The sequence below is a fragment of the Vidua macroura genome, chromosome 7, assembly GCF_024509145.1.
Source record: "Vidua macroura isolate BioBank_ID:100142 chromosome 7, ASM2450914v1, whole genome shotgun sequence".
NCBI classification, from domain to species: Eukaryota; Metazoa; Chordata; class Aves; order Passeriformes; family Viduidae; genus Vidua; species Vidua macroura.
Window position 1 is genome coordinate 1,281,577 of NC_071577.1, and position 24,390 is coordinate 1,305,966.

Below are 24,390 nucleotides of genomic sequence, written 5' to 3' on the forward strand. Positions count from 1 at the left end.
TGAAAGGTTCGTGTAGGAGCTCCTGTTGTGGCTCTGCTCTGCAAGTGCCTTTTCTCTGAAGGCTGCTGGCTGATGAAAAAAAGCAATCTTCTAACCAGGAAACATTACCTTTTAAGAAAGTTTTTGCACTTACAGATCATGCTGCCTACACTTGTACTCATTCAGCTAGCTCAGCCTGAGTAAATAGTGACAAATGAATGCATTCTTCTCTTGAAATGACTCACAGCTAGTCATGCACTTGGAAAAAAGGAAAATCTACCGCAGTTTTGGGTTAGACTGAAAATTTCACTTATTTTCAAGTAGATTGGGCAGTTGTAATAGGGGCAAGTATCCACACGAAGTAAATGAAAATAAAATCACATGTGTGGTTTAAAAAAATTTTTTCCAGCTGAAGTTACGTAGATATCCAGGCCATTTGCCCTTTAAAAGCAACTTTCCACCAGCAAAGAAGCAGCTGACAGGTGCAACAGGAATTCTAGGAACAGTCTAAAAAATGGCAATGATTCTGGTTTGGTGTTTATGCCTTTTAACTTCATTTCTGTCCCTTTTGGAGCAGCAGGGGAGGATGGGTACAGCAGTTTTATCAGGGGAATTCAATTTCTGTGTTCTTTGCAGTGAGAGCAGTGAAGTTCTGCAGTACACAGCAACTGCAGCTGAGGATGTGGAGAAGGTAAGTTTTGCTTTTCTGGGAGTAAGTTTAATAGATTTCCCTTAGTTCAGTGAACTTTCCCCCTCAAGGAGGGTTATTAGCAGGGTAAGGGAAGCCTTTTGCTTCACCATTGTTAACTGTCCTGTCTAGCTGCTGTTCCCTGAGGGAAAGAGCACCAAGGTTTTTGAGACTCTGACCAGGTTTTGGGCCCATTTTGGTTCTAGGGATAGATGTCTGTTAATAACAGTAATATGATGTTAACTGGATAATAATAATAATCCTACGTGGAAGCTTGGCAAGGAATCATCCCCACTTGGGAGGAAGGAGAGGAGAATTACCCATGGGCTGTCTCCAAGGGCTTTTTGGGTCTTCATCCTGATGAGATGAAATTTTTACCCTACTTATACACAGCCCAAACCCCCTCTCCTCCTATGTTATGTGCAGTGTGATCTTGGCAGAGAGTTGAGTAATGTATACATATGTGTGGTAGCCTGTACCTCATTAAGCTTATTAGCATACTCAGAGCGTGTATTTTAATATTTCACTGCCCTAATCAGACTAAAATTACATTTTTGCCTGAGGTGTCCTTCAACGTTCTGGTTATATGACTGTGTGAAGCAGAAAAGATTGATAAGGACTTCCCTGGTCCTAAAATTAAGACTCCATTTGCCCCCACAGGTGCACTGCTGTTTGTCTCTAGGCCTTTGGGTTGCCTTTATAAGAACAGGGTTGTGTGCCACATTCTGGGTCCTCTGCTGTTGTGGATGGATTTTTGGGTGCTCCTGCACTTGATAATAAAGGTTATCATTAATAACCAGTAGACCTGTGGGATGGTGTGGGTTTATACCCCTAAAAAATGGCTGGTGGCTTCAGTGTGACAGCAGATAATAAATACAAAAATGCACAAAAAATCAGGCTGAAATGAACAAAAAAGCTGAGGTTGTGATGTGAATATAGAGAATAATATGAATATATTGTTAATATTATTATATTTTATTAATGAATATATTATTATAATAATATATGAATATATTAATAATATTAATATCTTTTAACATATCAAAATAAAATAATATATAAAATATGTATTAATAATATTAACATATTAATGATATTCAAAATAGATTATTAATATATCCATTTATTAATAGTATCGACAATATTAATATAACAATATATATTTTATTAATATATAAAATAATTTATATTTAATTTATATATTAATATATATTAATAGATTAATATTAATAAATTAATATTTCATGATATATTTTAATATTGTTTCTTGATATATTTTAATAAATATTAATGTATTTTAATTGTAATAAATTATATAAATAATATATTTTTCTGGATAGCGATATAGAAGCAAGGATAGGAGTTGAGAGCTGTGGTGTTTCAAGATGGGTTCTTGGTGAATTAAAGGAAAGTTGGGATGGGGGTTAAATGCCTGATTTTTTTCCCGTTTCCTTCTCTCTGGACACATCTCCAAGTGGTCAGAATAAAGCAGGTTGTTTGGTCCCTAGATTTTTTTGTAGGAAACCCCATTATTAGAGATTTGATTTTAATCCTTTAAATCAGGGTTTAAAGTCAGTCTGAAGCTCTTAGTGTTCAAGGAGGGACTCTCCTGAGCTCAGCAATCTTGTCATTGCTCTAAATAGGGTCATCAGATGCACCAGTGCAGTCTTTGATTTGCTTGGACAAATCTGGACTAGGGGAAGAATTATTATTTGGAAGTTAAAGTATAATGCCACAGAATGGTTAAGGTTGGAAAAGACCCTGTAAGATTATCCAGCCCATGATGTTGTCATTGTCAGTGACAATGGGTATTGCTGGTAGATACTGATACTTGAAAGAATTTGGTTGTTTTTTCCCCCTTTTCTGTTCAGATTCAGTTTCCCTCTGGGATGACACAGAAGAAATTTGGAAATAAGGATTGGCAGGAGAGCTTTGGCTTGTAAGGTGTGTATTTACACAGGTGTATCCTCTTGACAGACAGCAGTGTTCATTAGCCCACTCCAATCTGTTTGCTTAGGGATTTGGGAGCTGAATTTTTATGGCCTTACAGTTTAATAACTTTTGGGTTGTTCAGAGCACACATACACAGCTTAGAAACGATTTTTAAAGTGTCCTAAAAAGGTCAGTTGGGGTTTCCTGTTGTAATTCACTTTGCTTCTAGTGGCTGAAGGAGTAATGAGTGCTGAAATGAGCTTCATTAGGATGTTTCACACTTGTTTAGCTTGAGGGTGAAACTGGGAATACAAAGTTAGCTCTATGTTTAATTTCTTTTAAAGCCTTGGATATTTGCTCTAATTCCTGGGGGGTGCCAGGGCATTCCGTATAAATTAAGAAGTTCTTCTGTCCTGGTTGTGAAACTGATGCCATTGTTAAGGAGCTGCTGGGAGAGAGACCTTCTCATGTGATGATAGCAGTGAGCAAAACTAATTTGAATGCAGATTCCTTTCCCCCTGTAGCACATTTTGAGCCCATTGTAGCAACTCTGTGATTAGTGCTGTTACCAGGTTCAGAGAGTTTCCAAAGCTTTGCTGTGGAGTGGAGAAGGAATTGCTTGTGTTCAGCTTGTCAGTTAAATAAGTCAAAGAAATAATGGCTGTTTGAACTAACTTAACTTACACCTCTCTTCCTCTTATCTTGGAGTTATGTTGCAGCAGTTTGTGCCTCAAAAGTGTTTATTCAGTCATGTCCAAATCATTATTTCTTACCAATTCTGGTAGGAGTGGATCTTTATAGTTAAGGCTACTTTGTAATAGCACTTGGTTATAATTTTTTAAGTGGTAATATCTGGGATTTAGTGTTTGCAGGGAATAATTACAGTGTATTTAAAGAACACAAGGATTTTTCTTTTCTCATCCTGTCACTTCATCGCTGACATGGGCTCACCTGTCAATGGGGTGACAGTGTGCCATCAGGAATTTGGTCATGACCTCAGCTTTATCCTTTCCCTATGGAAAAGGTCTCTGGAAAGGGATGTTTGGAGCTGTAACAATCTGCTCCTTCCCAGGTTGCTCCTAGGTGCTGTCTCCATCTCATCAGGCACCTGAAGTGCATTTTCCTGACACCAGGGCAGGTTTCCCTCAGCTCCAGGCAGCCAGGTGTGATAAGCAATTACCTCCTGGAGCAGCAAAGATCTGTTTTCTGGTGGATCCAGGCTGTAAGTGAAGCTCAAACCAGGGATTGATAAGTTTGGGGATGGTGAAGGAATGGATTGCTGAGGTGGCATTGCTTATTTGAAGGGTTCTGAGCTGTGAGTTACCTTTCCTTTCATGCATGGGTGGGTTGTGGTGGATGGTGAAATCCTGAGCCCTTGGACTCATCGATGCAGCTCCTGTAGGCCTGAGTTTTCCAGCCTGAAATGTGCCTTTGTTTCTGTGCTGTGAAGCACACAGCACTGAGGCAGATGCCACACCTGCTCCCCTGCCTATCTCTGAGGATGTGTTACTGAGCCTCTCTGGGAATAAAACTGACCAAACTTTATTTTTGTAACACAAAGGAGTTAAATTTAGACTTATCTCCATTTCCTCCTCCTTCTTCCTCAGGGGTGAGGTTGTATCTTCTTGGCTTTTCAGCCCCAGTGGCAGGTTAAAGAAGAATGTCTTGGATCTGGTAAGAATTTGTCAACAAGGCACCTCTCGGCCAGTTTATTCCCTGCCGTCCAAAGCTGAAAGCACGGGATGTTAGGAGATCCCCCACGTGTGTGCCCAGTACTCCTGGCAGGGCCACAGCCTCCAGAGGTAGACCTGGGAGATGATCATGTTATCTCTAGACATTTGTCTTATTACTACAGCTTTAGCAGTGAAGCCTCTCTCATTTGTTTAATGAACTGTTTTGATTCTTTCATTGAGTTTTGGATCAAACCACCCTTAGAGAGCTTTCTTTTCTGATTCCAGGTAATTGAAGACATTGAGTACCTGAAGTTTGACAAGGGGCCATGGGTGGAGCAAGATGATGTTTCTTTCCATCACTTGAGACTTTAGTAAGTGTGATATCATCCAGCCACTGAGCAATTCTTGGCATTAAATCCCAGGGAAAATGGTCAAAGCCATGAGTTTTTGAAGGTGGGGTTATATTTTGTGATATTGATGCTTGGCACTGGAACGTGGTGTAGCATTTTTGCTGCTGATTGTTGAGACAAGAGGCTCCAGACAAGTTTAAGAGTGGTTTTTATCGAAGATCCTTGTCTGCCCAGTTGGAAGAGATCAGACTCAGACACTGGAAAATAACTTGTTGGAATAGAATTTAATTTGATTTTAATAATTCTTTGCAAATGCATCATGTTTAATTTGTCAGTTTCTTTATATAAAATACAAAGATGTATATAAAGAATATAGCTGCACTTGTAAGGCTGTTAATACCAGAAGTGAGACAGGCTCCCCATTTTGCTGCAACTTCATCTTCATATTGAACGTGCAGCTGGAAATTTCAGTATAGTTACATTTCTAAAACAAAACGTAAGACTTATATTATTTTCATTATTTCCTGGTCATCTCACAGGTTAATAGAAACACAGATTTTTAAATTGAGTATGTGTCCCTAAGTTTGTCTTTGTGACAGGCATTGGAGAAGCAAGTTAAACTTTTTTTGCAGAATTGTGACATTTCTTGCATTTTACTTTTCTGTGCTGTTACTTTAAATACCTCCTAAAGATAGAGATAATGCTCCTAATTGTATGGTTTTTCTATCAAGGAGTGAAGATAAATTGCAGAAGAGCAGTGCTGGGTGGTGTCTGAGAGGATCAAGTCATGATTTGGGTGCATTTTCTGTGTCAAAGATGAGGTTTCTTTGTGTAGTGATTGGAGGATAAAATCTGGTGACTTAGGCCCTAAAAAATGATCACAGTCAGACTTCCTTTGAAAGAGGAAATAAGTTGCTTGTTTTCCTATAGCTCCACACTACTAATGCAGTATTAGGAAAGGATTATTAATTGTGATGAGTAGGAGGGAGTTGAAGGAAACCTTACAATTACAGAAGTGTGTGAAGATACTGTATGAAAATTCTATTTCACAGTTTTAGAAGGGAACAAATTGCTTTAAGGACTGAAGTTTTCATTGAACCTTGGAGGGGGCTGAGTCTACTGCACAAGGCTCTTGTCACCGTAGGTAATAAGAAATTTTTCTTTTGGCAAAAACACGGGGTTGTTTGAAGATCCTAGAATGCAATAAGCTGCTTATTTAAACCACAGAATCATAAAATATCCTGTGTGGAAGGGACCTGCATTGAGCCCAGCTCCTGGGGTTTGCTTTTGATTTTTTTTTTTTTTTTGTGCTGGGTTGTCAGAGCATCGATAAAGGGGTGACAACACATCCTGCGCCAGCCTTGAGCTCATGTTTTGCTCAGCAGAGTGAGGGAATCCTGGGCAATGTCTCGGGCAGCATGGGAAGAGACTCTTTGTAAAAGTGTGTGTTTGGACATGATTTTTCCCCATGGTAACTCCAGAAAGGCAGGGAGCCTGCTGCAGGTCGGCCGTGTTGGAATTGCATGCTGGATTCAATGCCCAGCCCAGGTGTGAGTCCATGAAGCCTAAAGTTGATGCTTTTCTCCCTTTTTCCAATGCCCGAGTAGCAAAGAGCCTGTGGTCCCCACAGTTGTGCAGGTGTCCCGTGCCTATGGGAATTTTTCCTTTGGAAAGTGGTTTTCCTGCTTTCCTGGCACAGGTTCCCAGTGCCTGCCTCGTGTGCAGGCACCTGCTGCCCTCTCCTGGCTGTTCCTGGCAGGCTCCAGCAGCTATTTAGGATCGTTTAGGTTGGAAAAGCCCTCTGAGATCATGGAGTTCACCATTCTCCCAGCACTGCCGAGCCCACCGAGAGCCCATGTCCCCAAGTGCCTCATCCACGTGGCTCTGGAATGCTTCCAAGGACAGTGATTCCAGCACTGCCTGTTCCAATGCCTGACCACCCTTCCAGTGAGGAAATTTCCCCTCACATCTAATCGAAGTTCTGCCCTGTTGGGTTTTCCATCTGCAGTTGCTTCCTTTGTTGACCTCCCAGCTCTTGGGGCTGTCAGCCCTGCTGTTTTCTTCCACCCTCAGCTTGTACCACTGTGTCTGGGGGACCGGGATGGGTGAGCAGGACCGAGGAGAACTTTTTATTGCACATGGATAGGATCTAATGCATGGAAACCCCAGCAGGGCCTCTGAGTGATTAATGCAGCTCATCAAACCGCTGAGCCCAACCCATGGGCAGTCAGTTGCATAATGATCTCTTTTCTCTCCCTGCCTGCCCTTAAGTGCTCTCCCTTGCCCTGACAGCTTGGTTGTGGGGTCTTGGTAAAAGATTAAAAAGGGCTGCATTTGTGGCTTGGAAGCTGGAGGTGTCTTCCAGAGGATGTTCTTCACATCTTCCCTTCCTCTCCAACAGAAACCGTTCTGGCTTTTTAAATGTCTTAGGGAGCTCCTCTGCTGCCACTGCACTGTTTCAGGCATGTTTTTATCTGGGCCCTTCCCAGTGCCATTTGTCTGTCTACATGTATTGCAAAATAAATTGCATTTGCGAGGAGGAGCTGCAGGCTGTGTAGCCTTGCCTGTGTTATTAATCAGCTCGGGGAACTTGCTGTGCTTGTTGCATCAGACAACTGCACAACTAAATCTGATCTGTCCCTGCAGCTCCTTCAGAACCTGGCAGAGAGGGACAGAGACCCTGCAGCTCTGCTTCCCAGTGTAGCTTTGCCTAGCAAGGGGAAGAAGTGTCCCTGTTTAAATGTCTGATTGCAAACAGCAGGACTAGAAGGGCTGGCAAGAGATGGGTTGGACCTGGCTTTGAAACTTCTGTCATGGAGACTCCACAAAAATCTCATGAACTATTAACTGTAAAACTTCTGGCACTAGAAGCTATTTTCTTTAGCACCTTGGTTCTCTCTTCATCATAAAATAATAGAATCCCAGAATGGTTTGGGTTGAAAGGGACCTTAAAAGCCCATTTCATCCCTCCCCTTGCCGTGGGCAGGGACACCTTCCACTATCCCAGGTTGCTCCAAGCCCTGTCCACCCCGTCTTTTTGCTGCAGTTGAAACACTTCTTTTGTGATTTCTTCTTTGCAGTGGCTTTTCTAGGTTTGAAGAGCTGTTGTTGCACCTTCTTCCCTTTTCTTGCAGACCTGCTTTTTTTTGGAATTTTTTTTTTTTGTTCTTGATGCTGATGTTGAGTGTTTGCTCACCAAGGGAGTTGGCTGTGCCTCACCTTGGCCATGCCGTACCTGTTCTGCCTGGCTAAATGAGGGAACTGGAGTCCCTTTGGCAGAAGGAAGGATATTAATTTCCTTTATCAACATAGAACTTATCTGGAATGGTTTTGTGGCGTTGGCTTTTAGGTCTCTCTTGTCACTTGAGGTTTTGTGAGTATGCCAACATCAGGTGTTGAGAAATCCCAGCCCAGACTATGCAAACTCAGGTGGTTTTTGTTGGGTTGCTTCATTAATTTGTTTTTTTCTAAGCTGTTTCCTTCCCTTACCCCACCTTGCACCTTTAGCAAGGTGCTGCATGCTGAGAGCTCCTTCAGGAAAGTCTGGTAAAGGGTCAGAAAAGAATAAACAGTGACAGTTTTCTGCTGGGGGAGAGAAAGAAAACGAAAGACAAAAGGGGTCTGTAAATGCTTCCTGCTGAGCAAGGAATTAGTCCTGGCAAGTGGCTGTGGGTTTGTGGTTAGACATTGTTGTGGCAATGGGTGTGCTTTTGCTTAGTATTCCAAATTATTTCTGAAGGTGCAGAGAACATGGAGAAGCCATCAGTAGCTTTCATTATTTTCTTGTGCAAATAGCTTTTAGAAGCAGCAAGTTTGTCATTTGGCCCTTAAATAAATGAATTGTGCCTGGGAATTGTCCTTTCCAAATGGCCACTTGGCCGAGATTCGGGAAGGAGTGGATTCACTGCAGCATGGGTGACCACAAAACCTTATTTCCATGTGTGATGTTATGCTTTATATCTGCCCGGACTCCCTTTTGTGCCTTCCAGCACGTGAAATGCACCTTTAATGTTGTTGAAGTTAAACATTGTTGTAGTTTATAGGAAGCATCTTTGCTGTTGATCCTCATCTTGGAAAAGAGCATTTATCCTCACCTCCTTCCATCTGAACTTCGACTGGATTATTATATTTCCTTACAAATCTGTCTGTAGTGGGATAATTTAAAGAGTGAATATCAGGGTATGTTACTGGTTCACTTTTTGGAGCTCTTCACTGCTGGGAGGAAAGGTCCCAAAATTTATGATTTGGGGGTAAAAATAATTGCTTGAAGATGATGAACTTTGCTTTGCTCAGGGCATGTGCTTGATGTGCACATCAGTATTTGCTGAGAAATGCAATTCACTGAAAACAACCCAATTTGCAGAGTTTCTGGTGCTGGATTTAGGGTTTGGTCAGTGCTGCCTGGAAAGGGATGTGTTTTTGCCAGCCACGTGCAGGTGGCACTGTCAGCCTGTGGATAACCACAGGCAGCAGGAGGCTTTCTAGCAGTTTCTCAGGCATTTTAAATTTGGGGTATCTGAAGTGCTGGTGCTGTGCAGAGTGGTGGATCCCGAGATCCATCACCAGAGCTGCTGCAGCTTCCTCCAGGTATTCCAAGGCAGGGTGCTGGAGGTTCTGCCTCCTTCCAGACCCTCTCACTGTCTCAGTACTGGTCCATTTAGGATGGGAATTTGGCAAGGTAGTGTGTGGCATTCAGTAAAACCACTGGTTTTTACACTGCTTTTATAGAAAGCAAAAAAGCCAGAGGGGATTCATGGAGAAGGGTCCCAGGAATGATGGAGCATCTCCAAGGAGGATGAACCTGGGAGGGGAAATGGAGAAGCAGAAAACTGGAGCAGGAACAAAGTGGAGGCAAGGATGAGGGGCAATACATCATAGATTTGTAAAGAGAAGGATAAGTGTTTGGAAAATAGCTCAAGTCTTTGGAAGCTGTATTTAACAGAAAAGTAGTTCTTTAATCATAGAATGATGATAATGAGTCCTAGAATGGTTTGGGTTGGCAGGGTCCTTAAAGCCCTGGCAGTTCACCCCCTGCCATGGGCAGGGACACCTTCCACTGGATCAGGTTGCTCCATCCCAGCTCCATCTAGCTTGGCTCAGAATATTTCCAGTGATGGGGCAGCCACAGCTTCCCTGGGTACAATACTTGGCTGTTGCTGGGGCAGGGTGTGAACCGAGTGCTCCTTTTCCCTTCAGCGTGCAGGACAAGGCTGGAGTGCTGGATTCCGTGTCCATCCCGCGCTTCGTCCCCGAGATCACCATTGGCGGCTCTGAGTACGACAAGATCTATTATGAGTACCGGGAGGTGAGTGCTGCTGGGGACAGCCAGGGGACACGGCCAGGGGGCTCCTCACTGCTGGGGACACGGCCAGGGGGCTCCTCACCATCGAGGACACATCTGAGGACACGGCCAGGGGGCTCCTCACTGCTGGGGACACGGCCAGGGGACACGGCCAGGGAGCCCCTCGCTGCTGGGGACATGGCCGGGGGGCTCCTCACTGCTGGGGACATGGCTGGAGGCTCCTCACTGCTGGGGATACCTTGCCCATTGCTACTGGGAACTTGTGCATTCTGCCTGAATCCCCACCTTTTTTGAAGTCTATCTTCCCCCCAAGAGGAATAAGGAAGCAAATGTTTTTTTTCATAATCTGATTTTTTTTTTCTTTTTGTCTTTAGATGTGGACTAAAGGATAAATGGGTTTTATTTGTTTCTGTTTCTTGTGCCCTGATGGGTCTGTGACCTCTGAAATCTAAGAGGCCCTTAAGTCAGGCAAGAACACTGGAAACCCATGGCCACTCCTTATCGAATGCTGAGGGAGGGAGGGTTTTTTTAGAGGAGGAATTGAATGCTGCCTCGCTTCCCCAAAGTGCTGCTGCTTTAAATAGAGTGTTTCTGCACGTGGGCACACATCCAAAGCCTGTTGTGCCCAGTGCTCTCATACACCTCATGCAGGCTCCCACACAGGGTTTTAATTAGCTCCTGCCTTGCTGCTTCTGGAGACAGCAGCTTCCAATCCCCCTGGAGCTCTGCCCTTGTGCTGCTCAGTGGTTCCCTGGCATGGTGTCCTCACCCCACACGGGGCTTGCCTAAGGCCCAGGTATTGGAAAAGCTCCTTGGAGAAGTTGTGGAACTGATAATTAATAGTGAGTGGCCAAAGTTACAGGTGAGCCTCTGTTTTCCAGTTGGGCTGAAATCTTCTCTGCCACTGCATCTTATGATTTTCCAGGCAATCCTGAAGAAAAAGGGAGGAATATACAATATAAATGGTTAGAAGCCACGATTTGCATAATCCAAAGCCTATCATTTTTCTTTTCCTGGTAGTATAGAGTCTTTTACTGAGATTAAAATGTAAGCTACAGATTTATGGACTTGTTTGGAAACTGATCTACCAGTGTTTTCTTCTGGAATAGACAGAGTATTCCAATAATTTGTTCCTCCTCGGCTGGCTGTGTAGTGGAGAGGCTCCTGGATTCACACTGTTCTGCCTCATTTGAGATGTGACCTTTCCAGCTTGTAAAAGGGGCTAAAGGTTAAAGCAGCAGAAAGCATCTGAGGTTGTCTAATGGATTTGAAAACTCCCTGGTCCAGCTGAGAAATTGCTCTCAGAATTTCCTCTTCCTTGCTGTCACATTCTTAAATACAAAACTTCAAGCTTGGGCTCAGGATTTTTGGAGCCCTTCCCTCCAAGAGCTGCCTGTGTTGTGCAGCACAGACTTGAGGAGGATCTGCTGCATGACTCGTCTCTAGCACACAGCATCCATCTGCACTGCCTGTGCCTTTCTTCCCCAAGATGAGAGGGCTTTTCTGGGGCTGAGATGTCCCTTTGCAGTAGAGCTGGGAATTACTGAGGCTGCCTGACACACAGCTAGATGTGACCTCAGTGCTGTGTGCTGAGAGCCTGGGGTGAGACTTCTGAAAGCCTTTTTTCCTCTGGCTGTACAGCAGCACGTGCCTCTTTGTGCTGGCAGGAAACGGAGAATGTCCTGGCTCATCCAGTGACTGGCTGCCAGGAGAAATTTGTGACTTGCCTTGCAGATGTAGCAAAGGGATGCTTAGGAGAGGGAATATGGTTACCTGGGAAGGAAAGCTGTGCTCTCGGATTGCTCTGCTCCATGCCAGTTAGTTGACAGCTGAAGCTGAACAAAACAAACCATTGCCAAAATATAATCTCCCTTCTGCAGCCTTGTTTGTAGGCCCTGATTCAGGAAAGTGCTGTGGAAAGTGATAATGTCCTTTGGAATCAGGAGGAGTTGCTTGTTTCAGGAAGTATTCTGTTAAAATTAGGCTACATTAATACTAATTTTCTCTCTTCTAAATGCTTGCATACTTGTAATCCTTCAGTAGTGTGGGGGCTGTACAGGGATGGTGCACAATGCAAAAGATGCTGAGTTTTCCTGTTTTCCATCAGCTACTGGAAGGGGAAGCACAAAGCCAGCCCCACCTGCTGTTTTATGTTCTGAGAATTGCATTCTTTGTGCTGCAACTTTGAAGATCTGGGTTTTTTTTTTTTACCTTACAACTTTATTTAGCAAATGAAGGGCTGAATTCTTTTCTCAGGCAAGGCTCCTGTGCAGAGGTGATCCAGCAAGAAGCCAGTCAGCACAGGCACAGAGAGCAGATGAGCTTCCAGACACCCAGATTTGGGCTGGGAGGTTGTTGGGTCTGTAAAGAGGGAATCACAGCCCCTGCCTTGCCCGTGGCTGTGCAGGGATGGTCACAGCTGTGCTGCCACTTTGGCATTTGAAGATAAAGGGTTTAGGTTCACTTGTAAGTAAAAGTTTAGGCTGACTTGTAAGTAAAGGCTTAATTATGAGATAATTACAGAAGTTTAACTTTGCCTTGTGGGAAATGTGTGCTTTTAAAGTTGGTGTAATGATGTTTACCACATAAATACAATGATTTGCATAGGGGATTTTTTCCCTCTGTAACTACTCATAAATCCTTGAGCTCTCCAATAGGCAGCAAACTGCTGTGCTTTTCAGAGCTCCATGCACACAATTCATGCTGCCTAACAATGGTGGTTTTCAGGGAGTTACAAATTGCAGGTAGAAGCTGGGTTTTGTTCAAAATATTCATTAGAAGCAACCAAGAAGGAGGAGGAAGGAACACTCTTCAGAGTTCAAGATTTTAGTGTGTGTGCTTTTCCATGAAATAATGAGATGGCCACATACAGTGCTGAATACTCGAAACTCACTTTTTTTTTTAATGTATATCCTCTAAATTATGTAAGGGGTCTTGTCATGTGTGAGGAGGTGGCTTTCTGCAGCCTTCTTATACCATGAAGTCCTCTGGCAGGGTCCAGCAGGTCTGCTCAGGCATTCAGGAACTTCTAAGGATGCTCTTCTGGCAAGGGAAAAGCAACCTTTCAGTCAGGTTCTGTAGATCAGAGATAAGCATGTTCATTCTTCAGGGAAGCAACATTATTTTAGGAACTGTCAGACTAGTAAAGGCTTGACTACCCTTTTTTTTCCCTTAACAACTGCTGTATCTCTCTGCCTTTCTTCCAAGTGCACACAATCCCCAGGGATAATGCTCCAAACTCCGTGTGCGCCCTGTGAAGCTGGAGAGCTGGAGCACTTAGGCAGATGTGTTTGCAGCGAAGATGAAAACAAATGGCTCTGTTTAATGGAATCAGTGTACTTAAATAATGTGCTGATGTACTTCATGCTCCTGCTGCATCTCCTGGAGTGGGGAAAAACGGCGTCTTTGACGTGCGTGTGCTTTTCTGTGTACATAAAAGTGCAGCTGTTTGCTGGAATTTGGAGAAGCAAAGAATCACAGAATGCTTTGAGTTGAAAGGGACCTTAAAACTCATCTCATTCCCAACCCCCTGCCATGGGCAGGGACACCTTCCAGTGTCCCAGGTTGCTCCAAGCCCTGTCCAACCTGGCCTTGGACACTTCCAGGGATCCAGGGCAGCCACAGCTGCTCTGGGCACCCTGTGCCAGGGCCTCAGCACCCTCATAGAGGAGGAGTTCTTCCCAGTATCCCATCTAACCCTGCCCTCTGGCAGTGTGAGGTGTTTCCTCCTTGTCCTGTGCCATGGAAAGGTGAGACAAGGCTCTCATTTTATTTCCCTCCCTGTTTTCCTTGGTGGAAGACTGCTTTTGGAATATAGGGATGCTGAGCATGAAGCAAGGAAAGCTTGAGCAGATCAAAGTCCTGGCTACTGCTGTGAGGTGCAATTCAGCTCCTTCCACAGCAACTGCACAGCTCGGCTGCCTTGCCTAACTTCATCTTTGTGCCCTGCTCCTCATCCTCCTCCCTCCTGCCCCAGGGCTTGGGAATGTGTGGCTGGCAGGGCCCTGCAGTCCTGGCTAGCAGCAAGCAGAGAAGAGGGAAGAGGATGGAGGGTGGGGAATCCCACACTCTTTTCCCAGGCTTTTCATCACTCTTTTCCATAAGGATGCAGCCTTAGGAGGGAAGATCCTCCAATGTCTGCCATGCCTCCAGGTTGGAGGTGGTTGCAGGACAGTAGCTTTGAGTGGTGGAAGGTGAGCCTGCAGCATGGGTCAGCTCTGTCCCACCACCCAACACTGAGAGTGCTGGAAGAGCTTGTGTTTGCAATGGGAAATCACAGCCAGCCCCAAAGAGAGGGTGTTAAGGGAAGGCTCTGCAGGTCTGAGGGGCCCAAGAGCTGCTCTGGCCCCTCTTTGGCAGCTGTGGGGCTGAAGGTGGCTGCTGGCAAGCAGAAGGTTAGCAGGGCCCTTAGCTCTGCTGAGAGTGCAGGGAACCCCTTCACATAAAAATCTCCTGAAAGAGCTACAAAAGGAATACTTGAGCTTTCAGAAAGCCAGAGTCTGGATCAACAACAGGATCAACTCTTGCCTTTGCAAGAGCAAGGAGCTTAGGATGTCTTTCCTTCTCCATGTTTGCGATTGTTGCCATAGCTGCTGCCTTTGACAGAACCTTCTGTTTTCTCTCTCCTGCCATTTTTTTCTTGGCTAGATGAAGCTTTCATTCTTTTTAGGATCAAGATCTCCTTTCCTAACTCTGTTTTAAAGGAGGTATTTGACAGCTGTAATGCCCAGCCCTATCTGCTCTTGAATCCAGGAAGGAATGAAAACAGACACACAATAAATTAGAAGAGGCTTCATTTAAGGGTTTTTTTTTTTTCTGTTTTATCTCTGCAGAAGTATTTTTAGCCCTTTCTAAAGTAACAAGATGTTGCCTAGCTAGGTATCAGTAAGACCAAAAGAACCTGAGGAATAACAAAAACCTGGGAATGACAGAGCTGTTGCTCAAGGATACCTGGATTTGCTCCTCTTCCCACCTTCCCACTTCTCCTCTGCTCTCACTAATCCTGTCCATATGGGGAGAGTGTGAGAGCATCCCCTCTTAAGGAACAGGCAGCTTTTCCACCCTGCTCACCCTGAAAAGTATCATGGACAGTTGGCAGGGATATCTATCCCAGAAACAGTAGGGAAGGAGCCTGACAGACCTTGTAACTGTCTCAAATCTTGGGTTTGGTGGTTGTGTCTGTTTTATTTTAGGTGATGGTCCCTGCTGTCCCAGGCACGGGGTGCCTCTGTGAATCAAAAAGACAGTCAAATCTCACTGGCATTAAAGTAATCAATTTTCATCTTGATAGTCTGTCCCTGTGAAAGGAAACGCTTTTTTGTGTGGGAGCACATCCCCCTTTCCCAAACCCCTCTTAATCCCGTACCTGTGGAGGGATGTGATCCCCAGGGTAGATCTCTGTTAAATTAAAATTAATTGGAATCGAATTTAATAGAGGGGTAGCATCTCCATGGATCTTACACTGTGAAGTAGAGTCAGTTTGAGGTGTTTAACTGTGCTGTGTGGCTTGGATTAGTTCCTTGGCTTTTCCCTGCACTCTCTAGTGGATAACTGATCCTCTTATGGGCACTTCTCTTTCCAAAGGATTTTTGTCTTGTTTTTTCAGTGAATGAATGAAGGGCAGGACAGCAGTCATTGAACAGTTCCAGCAAACTGGAATTATTTTAGCCTCAGTTCAGCAAAACTTCTGGGTGCTCTTGTTTTTTGGGCTGCGATGGATGTTAACAGCATTGAGGGCTTTATTTGAGTAAGGGATGGCAGGAGTAAGGCTGTAACAAACATCTGTCTGTGCCAGGCCTTTGGGAACCAAGCCACGCGCACCTCAGATGTGCGTGTGGAGGGCAAATTGTTCCCCTTCCTTGCTTTAAGTGCTCTGGAGCACAAGATCAGTGGTGCTGGAGAAGATCATTGAGTCCAACTTAAACCCAGCAGTGCCAAGGCCACCACCAGCCCATGTCCCTAGGTGCCACATCCACATGGCTTTTAAATCCCTCTAGGGATGGGGACTCCTGGGCAGCCTTTGCCAAGAGTGACAGCCCTTTCCATGAAGAATTTTTTTCCCTAATACCCGATTTCAATGTCCCCTGATGCATTTTGAGGCTGTTTCCTCTTGTCGCTTGGGAGGAGAGACTTGACCCCACCTGGCTACATCCTCCTTTGGTGTAGCTGTAGAGAGGAACCAGAGGAGGAATCATATGGAGCGATCAGGAACCAAACCCTCCCAGAATCCAGCCAATATCTGCAGCTCCATGTTCCTAGATTCTCTCAGCTTTTAGCTGTGTGCCTACAACACTGACAACCCTTTGGAAGCAAGGATTTCTCCTGTAGGAAGCAGTCATCTGCTCCCAGCAGTGGTGGAAGGGGCTATTACTGGGCTGTTCTAAACAGCCTCGGGGTATTGATGAATGAGCCTGAGCTCCCAGAGCAATGACTCTGCTTTTAAGTGCTCTTTGATCGGTGCTGCTCTGAGCAGGCTGTTTATAGAGCTCTTGGAGCTGTGGAGCCCAGCCATCAGCACAGAGCAGAGCAGGAATAGAAGGCAGTAATGGCAATTCTGTTTGTTCCCCAAAGGCTGGAAAACAAGGCAGGCTCCTCCTCAACAACCTTTCCAGGTGGTTGGAGCTCTCCAGAGCTCTAGCTGCACGTGCCTGGTGTGGAATGATCTGGAGCAAGCAGCTGGCTGGAGCTGCTTGTTGCTCTTCCACAGCCTCTGCTACTTTATAGGGCTTTTCATCATGTTTATAGTTTTGACAGGCACTTCTGTGGCAGGTTCTTAATTTAACTGATGAGACAGTCTTGTTTTCATCTCTTTTCCTAATGCTCTTTTAAAGTTGAGCAGTTTGATGCCTTTGAGCTGCCTCTGCCTTTGGGTTCAGCTCATTTCAGGAGTTTTGTGCTCTGTGTGGTGGATTTTATCCCATCCCTCTGGAAATAATCCTCACTGCCAACTTTTGGGCTCTGTGGAGTGTAATGCAGCAGGCCAAGGCTTCATTCTCACTCAATTTCCATGGAGTGGAAAAATTTGTTCCTTGGTGACCTGGCAGGAGTTGCAGGAATGTGGGGGAGCTCTTGGGGCTGCCTGGTGGAATCTCTGTGATCATAAAATTGTGGAATGGATTGGGTTGGAAGGGACTTTAAATCTCATCTCAGCCCCGCTGCCATGGGCAGGGACACTTTTCCATCACCACCCCGTGGTGCTCCAGCCTGGCCTGGGACACTTCCAGGGAACTTGTACTGCAAGAGAAAGTGAATATTCAGTCCCTCTCTGTTGTCTCAGCTGCTGGCAAGTCCCATAGAGCTTTCTCCTATCTCCTTTCCATCATCTCTTACAGCTGGGCTGCCCAGCCTAGACAAACCCAGCAGCCTCAGGGCTGGTCCCTGATTTCCATCCCTGCCCTTGTACTGGGCCAAGAGCAGCCTGGGAATTTCAGCTGGGTGCACTTTGGAACATCAGCCTAACCAGAACCAGCCCATCTTACCCCTTGCCCTGCATCCCCACATCTTCCCTGGTGCTCCTACCACACCTCTCTGCAGAATCCTACCCTGTTCCAGCCATGCAGCTCCTTTACTGCAGTCACAGCTGGAAAATGTGGGATTTGAAGAGCAAAGTTTGGCAAAGTGACCGGTGTCACTTGTGCATCTTGTGCACAGAGCATCAATTCCCATCATCCTGCTTCCTAGGTAATATGGGAATTGTTTACTCTGCTTCCCTCTTCCCCTTTTTTCCCTTTTTTTTTTCTTTTCTTTCTGATTATTTTGAAAGTTTAGCTGTAACAAATCCCCAAACTCTCCTGCCTTTGCCAAGGCCCACTGTGAATGATGGAGTTATGGATGAATACTTATAACACTTGCTTTGATGTCTTGCATGTCTTTAACCAAAGGCACACAGGGAATTTGTTTTGGACAATGAACGTGAGTTCTGTCGGGGTTGATATTGTAGCTTTTTAAAGAAGGCAGACGTACCCAGAAACAAAACTGTAAACTGCTGTATTTTCCCAGAGATCTCCTGTTGCTTTAATAATCTACTTCTCTGGGAATCTCTTCAAGTATCAAAGGGCCAATTATGTGCTGCCTGGAGAGGACCAGGGAGGGCTGTTTTTGTGTCACAGGCTGGTCACAGTTCCTCCCTGGCTCACTGCTGGGAATCCGTGGGGCAGAGATAGTAATCATTTCTGTTCATCTCCCATCTCCTCTTTGCTCAGTGGGGGGAACCTCTCAACAGGACTGTGTGGTTTCTACTGATGTTTAGACAAGACATTAATTGAAAAACCTCAGAAAAACTGATCACAACTGGTTTGTGACAAGGTAGGGTGGGAAGTGTCTCGTGGAGGAGGTCAGGTCTTCTGTCAGCTTGATTTTTAGGGAAAGAAGTGTCTTGGTTTTTAACATTCAAGTGAATAGAAACACAAGTCCCCTTCCTCAAAACAACAGGCTTCATCTTTTAATAAATAGTTCATTTTTGTGGCCTGACTACAGACTTTATCAAGACTGCATCTTGCTTCTCTCTGCAGGGGCAGCTCTCCCCAACTGGATCCTCTTACATGTTTTTTTGGAAAGGGAAAATCCTCAGGACAAGTCTGGGGTCTTGTGTGAAACCAGTGTTTGTTTGGAGACAGAGCAGATGATCTGTGCTTAATTATTTGGAGAGGCTGCCAGCAGATAGCTTATTTCTAAAGGAAGAGTTTTATTACAGCATCTTTGCTGGCTTCAGCCTTTCTCACCAAACTCATGGGCTTTTTTCCAGTATTTGAGCTCAGAGGTGTTCTGTTCTTTCTTTTTGGTTCCTGGAGGTAGGAATAGATGTTCTGGAGATGGGTTCTGCTTTTAGAACCAGGATCTCACCATCTCTGGCATTCCAGGTCGTGGTCAGTACCTTCCAAAGGGCGCTACTTCAGCACTGAGACTCACAGGCTGCTGCTTAGGTCCCAGGGTCCTTGAAATTCGGGTAAAGGCTTCAAAAATCTTTGGGTTTTTCCATCAAAAAGTGGTTCCTGACTTTGCTGATGAAGGCAGGCAGATACTGTTTTTGCTTTAATGAAGAAAAGTTCAGCTCTTGAAGGCTAAAGCTGCAATTTCATTTGAACAGTTTAATTTAACGTGGTATTTAACTCAATATCTCACGCATGAAGTATTTCATATATTTAATAATGTGTGTGCCTATTTTGGAATGAGATTCAGTTCCTCTTCTCCATGATACAGTTAGGGGAGCCATCTCAGGCTGGGAGGAGCTGGATGAATCCAGGTGGAATGTGGTGCTGAGATCACTGGCCTCATTTTCGTATTTATATTTTGGCTTTTGCAGTCCCTCCTTCAGCTGCACAGCTCAGTCTTTTCTGAGAGACTGGTTTTTCTGTAAGTTTTATCATTACAATGTAGAAACAGTATTTCATGTTCTGTAGATCTCACGAGGCACTTCAGAACTTTGAGGGGAGTGACCAGAGTTCTGACCGAGCTTTCTGCTTTCTTTAGCTCCCTGGGCACAAGTACAAGCCAGGCTACAACGCTGATGTTGGGGACAAGTGGATCTGGCTGAAATGAAATCTGTTCCTGCTGGAGCCCTGGCCAGGATGGACCACAGGACCTGAGGGAAGAGGAGCCACGTTCAGTGCACCTGCTGCACATCACTTGTGTAGCACCAAGGAAACACTGCTGAAATCATTTCCCGTCCCCAGCAGAAGGGAGTAGACTCCCAGAAGGAAAACCACTTCATTCTGGTTTGTTTTTCCCTGAGGAACTCAGGGATGTTGGATAGTCAGTGTGGGATAGCCAAGTGAGCTGGGGCAGGCTGAACATCAGAGCTGAATTTTCTCTTCCTCGAGACTGTGGCACATTATTATCCAGGATTAGTGTTGTTCTGCTGATTCAAGAGGAATTAAACCTGTACCCTCCTGGCTCTCACAAAGTTAATACCTTGTTCTGTCGTGCGTGGTGTTCTATGAGGTTCATTAGAAGCAACAACGTGTTCTGAAAGGCACTGACTGGACCTCAGCAAAGCATAAGAAGTTCTTTGAGAGATGGAAATGAGTTATCTCAATTAATACAGCAAAAATCTCTGCTTAAAATTCTAAAAAACAGTCAAAATAATTGCCAGCAGTTGTACTTACAGCTTCTTGCTTTGATTCTACTATAGAGTGAGATGTTTGTTGGCTATAAAAGACAAGTGAAATTATTATTTTTGCAAGTTCCTGAGAGTCCAAGTTGGAAGGGTTCTTTTAAAAGAAATCATTCAATTTAGTATTAGTCACAGAAATGAGGTACCTTGGCATTGGTTCAAGCACCACTGTCCAGATTTAGGCTGCAGTTAATTTTGCATTTCCAGCATGGGGCTCGCTGCTTCAGCCACTGAGGAAAAGGGCTGCCAGGCATTCCAGAATTTAGGGCAGTGCCTTGGAGTTAAGCAGCCAAGTCTCGCTTGTGCCCCTTCCTGTATCAAAACCAGTATGAAGAGTCCCTTAATGAGAGCCTTGGGGGCCTGGTGAGCTACTGGATGAAGGAGCAGTGGGAAGAACTGTGGCTCTTTTTGCTGATCCTGTAGGGCTTTGCTTCCATGTTTCATGTCTCATCCATCTGTCCTCTGGGAAGGGATGCCTGAACCCTTCAGGACTCCCAGCCAGTGCAGTGAGATCCTGAGCAGTGTGAGCCTCCCTCCACCTGCCCAGAGCACCATGTCCCAGCTCTGAGGGGTGTGGGGATGAAAGGAGCACCCGCTGTGGTTTTAAGATTCCTCTGGAGAGTGCAGCTCTGTTTGTACATGTCTCCTCCATCCTGGTGTCGCCAACTTCTCTGGGTGCTGGAATTCACTTGGCAGTGTGTGCAGCCCAATGCCAGATCTGGAGAGGTGTTTTGTGCTGTGGGTGGAGCTGGAGAAGCTGCTGTGGGACACTGTGGGGGGCTCACTGGGGTGCAGAGCAGCTTTAGGAGCCTTCCCCACCCACTCCAGCAGCACGGAAGGCTGAGCTTTGGATATAAAAGACTTTAATTCCAGTCAGGAAAAGTAAGGCTGGTGAGCCCTGTGGTATGACAACATGCATCTCAAGCACTTTCAAAAACTTTTGTTCAGGCTTTAACTCTGCTTTAAAACTGTTTATAAGCTAAATCTGTGAAGGAAATAACTTTATCTCCCTTTGCTGTAGGAAGGAGCACTAGCTTTTCTCTTCCCTCCTCTGTGTTTTTCTCTTCCCTCCTTCCCACTCCAACACCTCAAGAAAAATCTCTTAGCAAACCAGGTGTAGAGATTTGGGTTTTGGAGGCTATGCTGTGCCAGTTGGATGAATCTATCTCCAGTTCTTAGTTGGATAGGGAAAAATAATACGGCTCGAATCCTCTCCATGCTTCTGCCTAGGGGCATGTATGAAACCCATCTGCAGTCTGTCCTCTTACTCCAAATTCCCATTGCCTGGGGTTTGCCTCTTGCCTGTCCTGTCCTGTGCTTGGCTCTGCCTGCTTTCCCAGGGCAGATTCTCTGGGGAAGGTCACATTTATGGGCAAAACCACCAGCTTTCCCTGTGGTCACTCCAGCTCAGCAACAACCTTGCCCTTGGCTTCACTTTGCACAGGAGGGGAGAGAGGAGATGAGTGACTGGTGCTTGTCTGTGCTATCCCAGTATGTCTATTAATAGCTTCCCCCTCAGCTGGGGAACCAGGACCTGGATCAATCTGATCGGTCCACAGCCGTGATTTAACACGAGAGAGGTGGTGAACCCTCTTGAAAAGGCGTGTCCGGAGTCCCTGCGAGGGATCGGGAAGACAAGATACCGTTGGGATCCTCTCTAGGACCAGGTGCAGCCCCGAGCAGTTTGCCGTAGCCGGACGCCTCTGCCTTCCTTTGGAAGGTACTGATTTTCTGATAATAGTACTGCCCTGACCTGGGGTGGACTTTAACTTTGGGAAGAGATGTCTGCAGACCTGAGCACTCGTTTTTATTGTGTAGATGGTCTTATGTTTGCCGTCTGGAGAGATCTGGCTCGGAACCATGGAGTCTCTATCTCCGACAATGATTTATTGGAGTTTCTTCAATTTGCAAACAGTCGTGTTTTTTTTCACGAGTCTGGCTTTTTCCCTGGATCCAGAGGCTTGGAGGTCCCTGTATTTCGTCGTCAGGCAACGCGTCAGGCAAGATTTCCGAGTAACTCAGTACATGATAGGTTTTTTAAAGCTTTTTCCGATAGTCCTGGGATGGACCCCAGTGAGCACGTCTGTACGGGGCAGGGGGGTCCCCCGCACCCAGCGGGGGCCTTTCAGCCCCCCCCCCATCACGGCCGGATGGAGACCAGTTTGTTCAAGGACAGTCTTCGCTGCTGGTGCCTGCCGCGCAGGGCGCGGGGCAGAGCCTTTGTGCAGGGCTCAGAAGTTTTTTTTCTGCTTCTGCACAAGAGGAGCCGCCTCCACCGCCGCCTCCTCCGCCTCCTCCTCCTGCAGCGTGCGAGCCCCTCCTCCTCCCCTCGGAGGCTGCGGAACCACTGCCGGCCCCGGCGGAGGCACCGCCTCCCTTGCCGGTCCGCCCGCCAGCAGCCGTGCCGCCTCCTCCTCTGCCCCATTCGGAGCTGAGAGAAACACTCGCCACTGAGAGCCAGCCTGAAACCGCTCCAGCGAAAGCGGAGACGCCGCCTCCCCGCCGCTTCGCGCCGCCCTGGCCGCGCCCGCGCCGGCCCCGCTCGCCGCGTCAGCCCCTGCCTCGGAGTCGGCGGCCGCGCCTCCGGCAGTGACAGCGGCGCCTCCGGCACCGCCCGTCATTGCTCCGGCGGCGGCGGCCGCGCCCCCTGCCCCGGCGGCCGTTCCCTCCACGGCGGCCGACCCCGCCGCGCCGGAAGCGACTGTTCTCTTCGCGCACCACACCGCGGAGGGCGAACGCCTGCTACCTGCAACCTCCGCTCCGCAACCTGCCTAGGCAGTGGCTTTGAAGTAAATAATAAATGGCCAGGAGACCTTGCGCTCCTTTCTTGATAAAGCCTTTATTAAAAGATAGCCTAAGGGGGCGGGGGTACGGCATTCGCGAGGCCACCACTACTCCCAGGGAGTCGACGTCCCAGAGGAGGGGGCAGCGTCGGGATCGTTGCCCTCAGAGGATACATCCAGAGACTCAATTATGGCTCATTGGTCTAAGGGGGTTACTCCGTTCGGACCTCTCTCCAGTCATGGCGACCGGCTCCAGGGGTATTGAAGGCTTTCTCGGATACTTTGAGACTTTCCTGTCCCGTAGATGTGGATTGTTGTGCAGTCCCTACTTTGGTTTGTGGTCTGAGTCCAGTTTTAGTTCTCTGCTGGGGTCCGGCAATTAATATGCAGCATATGCTAGGCCTCCTGGGAATCAGGAAGTCACCTCAGGGAGCAGCGGCTGAACTACCCGACGCCATGAAGGGGACAAAGAGGGTTCAACTTACTAGGCATAAAAGGGTTAACACCAGGGGAACATACCAAAACTAGGGGAATACAACCGGAGTGTGAACTGGGCATTGGGGCAATTACATCAGGTAGGGAAAATACGGACAGGGTGGAATCAGTGAATACACTCAAGTGAACTTCCAAACTGTGGAATAAGCAGACAAATGACTGAGCATACAAACAATCGAACAGCGGAGTAAACATACAAACAAATGGTTAAACCTTAAATTTATTCATAACAATCCCCCCTCTGTTATTTTGACTGGGTGTAAGCCTGCCTCAATTAGCAGTTTCTGGCTCCTGATAGTAAAACTTCCTCAGTCTTTGGTATTTGTCATACACTTCCTTGGCTGTCATTCTCTCTGTACCCTCTAACCTCATTATATTAGTTTTTCTTTTCCCTTTCTTTTTGGAGGCTTCTAGGGAAGTGGGAATCATGCTGCCTGACTGGATTGCAGATATAATTATTTTAATTAAGCATGGTATAAGGCAGGGAAAGAATAGCAGTCCAGCTAACCCTGCTACTGCGATAAATGCTACCTTTTTCCACCAACTAGTCTTCCATGACCAAAAGTTATCCCACCAGTCTGTGTTAACAAGCGGAGTCCACTCTTGGGTTCCGACATAAGCAATTTTCCTGATTTCCTTAGATATGTTACAGATGACTTCACTCCTATTATCTATCTCAAGGCAATGCTCTGTGGTGTTAAACTTCCCACATATTCCTCCCTTGTCTGCTAGCAGGTAGTCAACAGCTAATCATATCTGGTATACAACAGTGCAGGTTTGGGAAAGTTGTTCACTAACATGGTCTAGGGCTAGGGCAGTCCTATTGGAAATGGTTTCTGTTACTGCTTGGAGTTTAATTATACGTTTTAACATGTATATAGGGGTCCGGTACCCCCGCGAGCCATCTTGCGCCCAGGTGGCAGGTCCATATGTCTTAATGCTTTCCTCAGGAGTCCATGTTTTTCCTTTCCATTTTTGGGTTCCTCCCAATTCCACCAGACTCCTTTTTTCCCTTTTCGAAGATGTTTTCAGATTATCATATAAAGGAACTCCTAACCCTGGACCTGCCTCTTTGGG

General features: G+C 46.0%; 1 protein-coding gene across 1 annotated transcript in view; it reads left to right on the top strand.

The window, feature by feature from the left end:
- The window catches only part of LOC128809750 (NADH dehydrogenase [ubiquinone] 1 alpha subcomplex subunit 10, mitochondrial-like), a 34,549-nt gene extending 14,719 nt beyond the window's left edge, over positions 1-19,830 (top strand). Inside the window, exons 8-11 of the mRNA XM_053982003.1 lie at positions 616-670; positions 4,558-4,643; positions 9,819-9,927; positions 19,393-19,830. Coding sequence (XP_053837978.1) covers positions 616-670; positions 4,558-4,643; positions 9,819-9,927; positions 19,393-19,461 — 319 coding nt within the window. The 3' untranslated portion in view covers positions 19,462-19,830. The remainder of the gene's footprint in view (positions 1-615; positions 671-4,557; positions 4,644-9,818; positions 9,928-19,392) is intronic.
- The last annotated feature ends 4,560 nt before the right edge of the window (positions 19,831-24,390 follow it).